General features: G+C 49.5%; 1 protein-coding gene across 2 annotated transcripts; it reads left to right on the plus strand.

The window, feature by feature from the left end:
* The first annotated feature begins 389 nt into the window (after positions 1 to 389).
* Positions 390 to 10,988, plus strand: gatad2b (GATA zinc finger domain containing 2B). 2 transcript variants are annotated; one of them, XM_041243156.1, is made up of 9 exons: positions 390 to 744; positions 2,772 to 2,901; positions 2,993 to 3,124; positions 4,590 to 4,718; positions 6,392 to 6,559; positions 7,721 to 8,030; positions 8,353 to 8,555; positions 9,283 to 9,483; positions 10,461 to 10,988. In XM_041243156.1, exons 1-9 carry the CDS (start codon positions 401 to 403, stop codon positions 10,776 to 10,778), a joined length of 1,935 nt encoding a protein of 644 aa, XP_041099090.1. In that variant the 5' UTR covers positions 390 to 400; the 3' UTR covers positions 10,779 to 10,988. The 2 variants fall into 2 exon arrangements, with proteins under 2 accessions (XP_041099090.1, XP_041099091.1); XM_041243157.1 differs by having other exon boundaries at positions 9,283 to 9,393.
* The last annotated feature ends 6 nt before the right edge of the window (positions 10,989 to 10,994 follow it).

Raw genomic sequence — 10,994 nt, forward strand, 5'->3', positions numbered from 1 at the left:
TTTGAATTTCTCCCCCCTGTGTTTTAAATATCTTCTAACCACTTTACTCCCAGCATGCTTTTGTAGTTCAGTAATGACCCTCTGACTTAAATGTGCAGGGGTGGGAGTAATGCTCCCATTGCATAGCAGATCGATCCATTCCTGGTTTTACTAGGAGTTCAGCCAGACATACCTGAACTTGTTACCTATAAACTGTGGCTAAGCTGGTAGTAACATCTGGAATGGGAGAAGCTACTATTGAGCAGTTTCCATCCCTAAGGTACACTGAGGAAGTACAGATGTGTCATCTACAACTAACACTCCATAATGCTAAACTCAAACGCTGCTACCGCATCAGATAATTGTGCACTGTGAACTGTGATGAAAGACAGTGTGTCTAAACCCTGTGTGTGTCTCTAGGATGGAGCGCAGGAGTGAAGATGCTCTGCGGTTGAACCTGCTGAAGAGAGGCTTGGAGCAGCAGCAGCAGCAGCAACATGAGGACAGGGAGGAGGCCCTGGCCAAGAGGCTGAAGATGGAGGGCCACGAGGCCATGGAGCGGCTCAAGATGCTGGCCCTGCTGAAACGCAAGGACCTCGACGGGCCGGAGCTGGGGCAGGGGGGCAAGACTGGGGGGGCAGGGGGCGGCGGGTACGAGGAGAAACACAACGGCAGCCTGCGAGCCCACCCGGACCCCCGCGTGGGGGGCAAGACTGGCAAAGAGAACATGGGGGAGGAGCCTGTGGATATGAGCTCGCGCCGGGGGTGAGTTGTCAAGCTGCTTGCATTCAGGTGTGATCTGATAACCTGAGCACTGGTTAGCACTGCTGCAGTATATCAGGGCTCTAGATCGGAAACAAAAAGGGCAACGCCAAAGTGTAGGGTGATGTGTAATTTTGCTTGGGATTCATATATAAAACACATTTATTTAGCCAGAGAAAGAAACAGTTTAACTTCATAAAAATGATTTTTATGTTCAGAAAATGCTTATTTTTTGGCGAAGGCTGCCTCTGTACGTTTAATTGTACGAACCGTCCTGTGTGGCTGCTGGCTTCAGGGTGACTTTTGTGCCCAGAAGGTCAGAAAATAAGTTTTTTGACAAACCGCCTTCAGTGTTGGCAGTAACGCAGCTGTCATCACCAAGACCGAACAGAGAGCAGTTCAGCGCTTGGCAGACTGGGCGGCCATGCACCGGGAGGCAGCGAGATCCCTGACAGGAAAATGAAACTCCTCGCCGTCAGCCAGCAGCTAGATTAGAGTCTGAGGCATTAGCTTTCACCGCTACACCATGGGATCGTTGCATATGTGCTACACAGTTTAACAAGGTTAACTCAGAAATATCATTCCCGTGTGTAGCATACAAAGTACAGAGGCGCTGTGTTGTGTTTTTATGGATGAAAAACAAACATGTCTATCATTAGAAAATAATGATACTAATACAATGTAGAAAAGCATTTCCTACTGCTTTTCGATTTTTGATTTAAAATAAAGAAATTAGTGTAAGGGGATAACGTCAAGTGAACCATATTCAAGTGTTATAGTAGTTACTTTTCTGGCTGGTCACTGCTCTCTGGCCCTGGCTGGTCACTGCTCTCTGGCCCTGGCTGGTCACTGCTCTCTGGCCCTGCCTGTCCTGTGCTGGTCACTGCTCTCTGACCCTGCCTGTCCTGTGCTGGTCACTGCTCTCTGACCCTGCCTGTCCTGTGCTGGTCACTGCTCTCTGACCCTGCCTGTCCTGTGCTGGTCACTGCTCTCTGACCCTGCCTGTCCTGTGCTGGTCACTGCTCTCTGACCCTGCCTGTCCTGTGCTGGTCACTGCTCTCTGACCCTGCCTGTCCTGTGCTGGTCACTGCTCTCTGACCCTGCCTGTCCTGTGCTGGTCACTGCTCTCTGACCCTGCCTGTCCTGTGCTGGTCACTGCTCTCTGACCCTGCCTGTCCTGTGCTGGTCACTGCTCTCTGACCCTGCCTGTCCTGTGCTGGTCACTGCTCTCTGACCCTGCCTGTCCTGTGCTGGTCACTGCTCTCTGACCCTGCCTGTCCTGTGCTGGTCACTGCTCTCTGACCCTGCCTGTCCTGTGCTGGTCACTGCTCTCTGACCCTGTGCTGTCCACTGCTGGCTGTCCTGTGCTGGTCACTGCTCTCTGACCCTGCCTGTCCTGTGCTGGTCACTGCTCTCTGACCCTGTCCTGTGCTGGTCACTGCTCTCTGACCCTCTGTCCTGTGCTGGTCACTGCTCTCTGACAACTGTCCTGTGCTGGTCACTGCTCTCTGACCCTGCCTGTCCTGTGCTGGTCACTGCTCTCTGAACTGTCCTGTGCTGGTCACTGCTCTCTGACCCTGCCTGTCCTGTGCTGGTCACTGCTCTCTGACCCTGCCTGTCCTGTGCTGGTCACTGCTCTCTGACCCTGCCTGTCCTGTGCTGGTCACTGCTCTCTGACCCTGCCTGTCCTGTGCTGGTCACTGCTCTCTGACCCTGCCTGTCCTGTGCTGGTCACTGCTCTCTGACCCTGCCTGTCCTGTCTCACTGCTCTCTGACCCTGCCCCTGTGCCACTGTCTCTGACCCTGCCTGTCCTGTGCTGGTCACTGCTCTCTGACCCTGCCTGTGTGCTGGTCACTGCTCTCTGACCCTGCCTGTCCTGTGCTGGTCACTGCTCTCACTGCTGTCCTCTGGTCACTGCTCTCTGACTGGTCACTGCTGCTGTCCTGTGCTGGTCACTGCTCTCTGACCGTGCCTGTCCTGTGCTGGTCACTGCTCTCTGACCCTGCCTGTCCTGTGCTCTCTGTTCCAGCGATGTGGACCGCGAGCGCCGCACCCCCTCCCCCGACATCATCGTGCTGTCAGACAACGAGGCGTCCAGCCCGCGATCCAACTGCTGCATGGAGGAGCGGGTTAAAGCGGCCAGCCTGGAGATGTTCAAGGTAAGACCCGTCACTCTGTGTGTGGTGCGGTACTGTGCGTGTCGGTCTCAGTGCTGTACTGTCTCAATGCCGCCCCGCCGTGTCTCTGCAGGGGAGGAGTGTGGAGGAGAGGCAGCAGATGATCAAGCTGCTCCAGGACGAGCTGCGACTGGAGGAGGCTCGGCTGGTGCTGCTCAAGAAGCTGCGGCAGAGTCAGATCCAGAAAGAGAATGTGGTGCAGAAGGTGAGCCAGTGGAGCAGCACTGCACTGCCAGAGCACTGCAAACACACCCACGCTGCACTGCCAGAGCACTGCAAACACACCCACGCTGCACTGCCAGAGCACTGCAAACACACCCACGCTGCACTGCCAGAGCACTGCAAACACACCCACGCTGCACTGCCAGAGCACTGCAAACACACCCACGCTGCACTGCCAGAGCACTGCAAACACACCCACGCTGCACTGCCAGAGCACTGCAAACACACCCACGCTGCACTGCCAGAGCACTGCAAACACACCCACGCTGCACTGCCAGAGCACTGCAAACACACCCGCGCTGCACTGCCAGAGCACTGCAAACACACCCGCGCTGCACTGCCAGAGCACTGCAAACACACCAGCACTGCACTGCCAGAGCACTGCAAACACACCCGCGCTGCACTGCCAGAGCACTGCAAACACACCCACGCTGCACTGCCAGAGCACTGCAAACACACCCGCGCTGCACTGCCAGAGCACTGCAAACACACCCATGCTTTGTGTTTAAAGTGTGCAGTAATAGCGAGCTAGCAATGTCAATATTTGAATAGTATTCAGCTGTTTGAATTGAAACAGAATGTAATTGTGAAGCGGTTTCAGGTGGTCCGAAGCACATTTGCAATCCACTAATGCATAAGTGACATTCTAGAACATTACTAAATTAAAAAAAAAACAGTACGTTCACAAAGAGAGCACCAGACTTCATCACACATTGCAGCTGCACGCTTCCTTGAGCTAAAGAAGTGAGGGAAACCCGGGGTCCTGTAACTGCGTTTACACAGTGATGGTGTGAGAGCTGGCTTATAAAAGGCCTGTCATTTTAACCAGACTGGAGCCATGGCGTCAGTCAGTGCCTGCAGATTGAAACGCTGCCTGTAGAATACTTTGATTACTGTCAATACACTTAAGTGTGACTTGGGGGAGGAGCTGCTGTATCAGATTACACACTGATATTTAAAAAGAAACACAAAACAGAATTATTATTTATATTAGTTATTGTATCTGGAAGAATAGTCCCATCAATCTCCCCCATTTTGTAGTTTTTAAAACCCACACCTGGTACTGCACTGGGTTAAAGAAAGCTCTCATTTTGCTTACCCTCCAGGAAGTCTCTTACTGCTTAACTTCCTTGGTCCGTCCAGCAGTGTCTTTTGGGTCAAAGCATGTTACTGGCTGAAAGCATGCCAGTCATTTGGGGAAGCAGGTGATTGACAGGAATGAAGCCAGCCAATGGGTGGGGACAGCTTCACTTTCCAGGTGACCAAGGAAGAGCAAGACAATCAAAAGCATGGCTTGCAAACAGATTTCTTTAACTAGTGTAGTACTAGATATCGTGTTTCAAATCGAGAATGCAGGTTTGCTGAAACGTGTGTTTCTCTCAGTACTGCACACATGACTGCTATAATGAATAGATGTGCTCTCTGTCCTCTCTCTCTCTGTCTCTCAGGTGCCGGTGGTTCAGAACGCCCCCTCTGCGGTCCAGCCCCCTCAGATCCATTCCTCCCAGCAGGGCCTGTCAAAGATGCCGGTCCGGCCCGGAATCCACTCTGAGCCACAGAACCTGAGGGCTGTGCAGGTGAGCCTGTCTGTGTAGGAGCCTCCCTTTAACTGTCACTGCCACTGTCACCAGCACAGAGCAGAGGGAGGCTGTCTGTATAGGAGTCACTGTCACCAGCACAGAGCAGAGGGAGTCTGTCTGTATAGGAGCCTCTCTTTCACTGTCACTGTCACCAGCACAGAGCAGAGGGAGGCTGTCTGTATAGGAGCCTCTCTTTCACTGTCACTGTCACCAGCACAGAGCAGAGGGAGGCTGTCTGTATAGGAGCCTCTCTTTCACTCTCACTGTCACCAGCACAGAGCAGAGGGAGGCTGTCTGTATAGGAGCCTCTCTTTCACTCTCACTGTCACCAGCACAGAGCAGAGGGAGGCTGTCTGTATAGGAGCCTCTCTTTCACTCTCACTGTCACCAGCACAGAGCAGAGGGAGGCTGTCTGTATAGGAGCCTCTCTTTCACTGTCACTGTCACCAGCACAGAGCAGAGGGAGGCTGTCTGTATAGGAGCCTCTCTTTCACTGTCACTGTCACCAGCACAGAGCAGAGGGAGGCTGTCTGTATAGAAGCCTCTCTTTCACTGTCACTGCTCCACCATCACAGAGCAGAGGGAGGCTGTTCAGAGAGAGGTAGCTTTAAGGAGGGAAATTGTAGGCCCAGGTCTAATCAGTGGGCTTGTGCTTGGCGGCTACCATTCACAGTTGTTTCCATCTACTGACAAAAAGCGGCATTGGAGCTTTTAATTGGAATTTTGCACTTTTCAGAATTCCAGTTTTTTACCTGTCCTGCTGTTAGGGGTGTAACGATTAAGTTGTGTACCTTTCTTTTCATGATGTATCGTATTGTAACAGAGGTATATATCGTTTGTATTGCCATACCAGACCAAGAACACAGTGTAGCTGATTGTAGAGCAACGAATGGTTCTTGAATGAAGAGGCGTGTTTTATAGTTGGTGTGAATGCATGCTCTCCCGATCTCGTTTAGTTTGAGTGTTTTAAAAAAATCTTAACATTAGAAGCGCTGGAAGTTTGAACTACTTAGAAGCGCCAAATCGCTCATTTTAATCGGCAGCTTTTTAAACAGCTGTGATTTGGTAATGAACAAGTGATCGTGCAAAACTCAGTTTTATTTATAAACATCAAATCAAACTTGCATAGCAGAAACACCATATTTAAATGGAAAACGAAACATATATTTTTTTTTTTTCCCAAAAGGAGCAGTCCAAAAAAACACTTAAATAGAGCATAAATAAAACATTTCACTCTTGTAACAGGCCTCTGTACATGTACAAAAGCAGTGTATAATGCACTACTTAAAGATAAATAACTATAATACAATAAACTATTTACATAACATTTATTAACCCTACATACCTGGCAGCTTTGTAACCTGTACAGTCCACACCCAATACACTCTCCTGTGCTTAAAAGGACAGGTGATTGTATTGAAAAGTGCATGTAACATACAGCAGAGTTTGAATCAATAGTGTTAAAAACAACACTACTTTGTTTAATAGTAGTTTGAGTACAGTCTTTGTGATTTTGTGTGTCTGTCATTCTAATAGAAATCTTTTCATGCAGTTTCATGGGCGCCCAAACCTCATCTCTTATACCAATACGAGACACCCTACACTTGGTGCATTCACTCGTATTGTTGGCACCGTTCAGTTTAATAATCTCTCTCTCTCTCTCTCTCCAGGGTCACTCTGTGATCAGATCTGCAGCCAGCGCGTCGCTCGCCCCGATGATGATGTCACAGCGTGTGATTGCACCCAACCCCGCTCAGTTACAGGGTCAGAGGTTACCGCAGAAACCGGGCATCGCCCGCTCCTCGAGCAGCATGAACACTGCCGTCAACTACCAGCAGGTAGTGCTGCAGAGCGATTTATACATTACGAGAGAGAGAGAGAGAGCCCAGTGCTTCAGTGTGGTTTCTGCCTTTGAGTGTGAAAACAATTGGTGAGGTATTTCTGTAGGATCTTGTCTATTTAGGTTTGAATCCATGTTCATAAACTCAACGTCTAGTTCCACAGGTCATATTTCCACAGCATTATGAGCCTCGTGTTCGTTTAACTGTTTAATGGTCCAGCCCTTTGAAGGTTTAACCCTGGCCCCTCAATGCATGCACAGTGCGGACCATGACTGAAGCATGCATAGGAAGAGCCGTATCAGATATATGATTTGTTTTCAGATTTCAAGTGCTTGAAACAATGGCCCAAGTGCAATCCTATGAATTCTGCAGGCGTAGTAGCAGCAGAGATCCACCAGGTGGTGTGTAGAGGGCCCGCGTACATTCGGTCCAATCGTCTTTTTTCCCTTTTTGAAACGGAAATTGGAAAACGACTCGTTTTTCGCATTGAGCAGAGAAACAAGAATCACGTTGTTGTCTGATTTTTTTTAAAGAATTGATGCAAGAACGGATTTCGACTTGTTTCCCCATTTCTCATATTGCTCTTGGCACTCGCATCTTAGAAAAACAGTCATCTATATTACAGAAACAAATAATTGACCATTTAAAAAACCACGTTATTTGATTTTGTGCTCTGCTCAGATTGATGATGACTCTGAATTGATTTGTTATAACCTTGTTCAACACCCTGGCAGCATTAGAAGCTTGTGCTGCCCTGGAGAAAAGAGAACAGGGAAGTAATGCAGATCAATGATTTATCAATAAAACATGCTCCCTTCAAACTGTATCTGCTTCTTCAATCAGATCCAATTCTATAATATATGTTGAAATGTATAATAGAAGACAGTGTCTAGTCTTTATTGAAACACTGCGGTAGTGAATTTGAGGCTTCAGACAGCAGGGCTGTCGGCAGGAGCTGTGAGTCCCTGTTCTCTTTTCTCCAGGGCAGCACAAGCGAGTGATTCTGTATTCCATGGTTCTGTGTTCTGTGTGGATTTCTAGTGAATTAAAGCTTTATGAATGGGGCCAGGTGGCACAGAGCAATAGGATGGAAGGCGTGAGTGTGCGATTAAAACATGAATCTGGTTCCAATCCTTCCTCCTTGTTGTCTCTCCGCAGTCGAGCCAGCAGGGGGCAGCGTCACAGCGCTCAGGCTCCTCTGCCATCTACATGAACCTGGCTCACATCCAGCCGGGCGCAGGGAGCTCCTCCCCCCTGCCCAGCCCCAGTGCCCCCCTGCCCGACCCCGTCAGCAGCCAGGCCGCCGCCAAGTTGGCCCTCCGCAAGCAGCTGGAGAAGACCCTCCTGGAGATCCCCCCGCCCAAGCCCCCCACCCCCCTGCTGCACTTCCTGCCCTCCGCGGCCAACAGCGAGTTCATCTACATGGTGGGGCTGGAGGAGGTGGTGCAGAGTGTCATCGACAGCCAGGGTGAGAGAGACGTGCATGCGCTCGCACACACACACACAGCCAGTTCATCTTCATGGTGGGGCTGGAGGAGGTAGTACAGACACACACACACACACACACAGAGCTCTGTCAGTAGTCAGTGCAGTGTCCATCTCCTGTTAAACAGGTCAGTTAATCGCCCCTAGATTAGCAGGACTAATACAGCTAGAGCACTGAATACAGCACGAATCAGGGACTACCTAACGCTGCTAATCGGGGTCTGGAGTTTATGGGTGTCTTCTCTGGAATGTGAATGAACAAGTGTATGTTCTATCTCTCTCTCTCTCTCTCTCTCTCTCTGCAGGTAAGCTGCGTGGGACCCTGTCCCGCATGCAGCCCTTCGTGTGCGCACAGTGCAAGACGGACTTCACGCCCCACTGGAAGCAGGAGAAGAGCGGCCGCATCCTGTGTGAGCAGTGCATGACCTCCAACCAGAAGAAAGCCCTGAAGGCGGAGCACACCAACCGGCTGAAGAACGCCTTCGTGAAGGCACTGCAGCAGGAGCAGGTGAGCGACGCAGAGCCTCCAGCCGGCCCCTGCCACGCCACACTGTATCGCGCTCCAGTTTTGAAAGACATGTTACTGTGATCTTGTCTTTATTTGATGTCTGGTACCACACCTGGTTGCAGATATCTGTGCTTTTAGTCTTGCACTTTCTGGGTCACCCGGTGGGTGAAGTTGTCCCCGCCCCTTCACTGGCTTCTTTCCTTTCATAACCAATCAGCTGCTTCCCCTACTGACTGACACTGTTTTCAGCCAGTGACCCAGAAGACATTTCTGGGGTGCAATCACAGAAGAATTTCAAGTGTACACATTTCCTGTGAAAAAAGCAGTGCCATGCTACACTTACTTTAACCTAAACTACTAAGGGATGTCGTGTTTTAAAGTGAAGAGACAGGTTTGCTGTAACATGTGTTTCTTTCAGAACTGCACATTTGGGTCCTGTGCACCCGATGGCAGTGCAGAATAGAGAAGATGTTTTAGAATTATTTTGTTAGGTACAATTTGTGACCCAGAGCAAAAGTCCTAAGGTTGTAAACCCAAAGCCAGTTCTCAAACAGGGATACAAACATTTCAAATGTTCCAGTGGGAGTTTCAGTATTCTCAAACTCTAAAAAAAAACAAAAAAACAAAGGAAAAACACGCTCTGTCTGGTTTTGCTCAGGGCGTTCTGTGTAACTGGGTTGCTAACGACAGACTGTGTGTGGCTCCTTTGTGTTCTTGTGTTTCTCAGGAGATTGAACAGAGACTTCAGCAGCAGGCTTCTCTCTCCCCCAGCTCAGCCCCCACTGTGCCCAGCGGCAGCAAAAGCGATAACCTCCTCCGGCACCACGCACTGCGACAGGTGAGGCAGCTGGAGGAGCGTGGCCGAGCGCTGGAGCGCACAATGGGAAACTATACCCTGCACTCGGGGCACTGCACTGGGGAAAGAACCGTGAGCAACTCCCATCATATTGTGTACTGTTTATTACTGATTGTGCTGGAAAACGGTTATAGGTGATCCTGTCTTGTGGTGCGTCTGACAGTAATCTGTAAGCTGATCAGAGCCATTGCTAGCGAGATTCTTACAGGGACAGAAACAAGACTGCTAAGGTCCACTCCTGGTTTTACTATGAGTTTAATAAGACACACCTGAGCTTGTTACCTGGACACTGTGATTAGTCAGGCTCATTTTAAAACCTGGAATGGGTGAAACTGCTATGCAATCAAAGTCTTATTTCCGTCCCTGTCTTTGCATCAGTTAGGAAAATTACTTTAATTCAGTCCCCACTTTGTGGGAGATAAATGACTTTATTAAAAAGTCAACACAAAGAAAAAAAAAAGTCTTCGTTTGAGAGAGGTGGCACTACTGCCTAAGAATATCCCAGGCATTTAAAACATGGTGAAAGCCAGTGTGATTCTCGTGATAATTGATAGTGCACGCTCATCCAGCCCAATACTGGCTCATCAGCTAAGCCATGCTGATTGTAGAAGTTTCTGCGTTCAAGTTTTTGTAGTGTCATCATTGTACAGCTTGAATGAACTAAAACTCAGACAGAACTACAGCAGCCAAACTTCCACTTGCAATGTTTTTAGTCATCAAATTCAGTTGTTACATACCGCTTTGTAGTTTCACATACACTTAACGAAAAGCTGAGAGAAATGAGAAATCTAACATGAAATACTGTGTTTGTTATGGCTTCCGGTAGACTTTTGCAGGATCATTTTGCAGTTTCTTTGATTACATGATGTTAAATTATGCTTATAGCTTTTTTTGAAAAAAAAAAAAATGTAATCCCGTCTCAATTCTAAAATTGTAGGTGATGCTAAACTCTTGTCCGAATCTGTATGCTCTGTGTTTGAGGCTCGCTGGGCTTTGCTGGTTTGCATGCTGTCTCACACCCCTGCTGTATTTGTTCTCTTCCCTGTCAGGCTCCGCAGCCCCAGGCCCCTCTGCAGCGAGGGCTGTCCGGCTCGGCCCGTGGCGTGCTCTCTAACTTTGCCCAGGCGTCGCAGCTCTCCGTGGCGAGCGGGCTGCTCGGCATGCCAGGTAAGCGAGCGCCGGCGAGCAGAGGCCAGCCCGAGGGAAGACGGCAGCTGTATAACATTCCAGGTACAGCCTTTTATCCACCATCCTCCTCTTCCTCCTCCTCTCTCTCTCTGTCAGCGGTACCAGGGCCCATGTTGAACTGGGATTTAAGCTCCATTTCAGTAAAGCTCCTTCATTTCAGCGGCCACCTCTGTTTGTGATTGGTTGTCATTGTTCTTGGCGTCACGCCTTTGTTTCTTCAGTGGTAGCTGCCAGGCACAGTATTTGCACCCCTGTCTGTGAAAACAGTCCTTAGAGTGAGCCAATATGACAGAGCTGCCAGACTTCACTCCCAAACCTCCCTGAGGGCCTCTTCTCACTCCCCTCGTCGATTCGGCTGTCATTAATGGACAGCATTTAGTTTTAACCGTTCTGAG

This window comes from Polyodon spathula, unplaced genomic scaffold, assembly GCF_017654505.1.
Source record: "Polyodon spathula isolate WHYD16114869_AA unplaced genomic scaffold, ASM1765450v1 scaffolds_1596, whole genome shotgun sequence".
NCBI classification, from domain to species: domain Eukaryota; kingdom Metazoa; phylum Chordata; class Actinopteri; order Acipenseriformes; family Polyodontidae; genus Polyodon; species Polyodon spathula.

What these genes read in the sequence shown, in the direction of transcription:
- gatad2b (XM_041243156.1), top strand. Translation starts at nt 401, where the DNA reads ATGGAGCGCAGGAGTGAAGATGCTCTGCGGTTGAACCTGCTGAAGAGA. An exon ending in AAGAGAATGTGGTGCAGAAG is followed by an intron (nt 3,125 to 4,589) that starts GTGAGCCAGTGG and finishes TCTGTCTCTCAG; the next exon opens with GTGCCGGTGGTTCAGAACGC. An exon ending in AGGCACTGCAGCAGGAGCAG is followed by an intron (nt 8,556 to 9,282) that starts GTGAGCGACGCA and finishes TGTGTTTCTCAG; the next exon opens with GAGATTGAACAGAGACTTCA.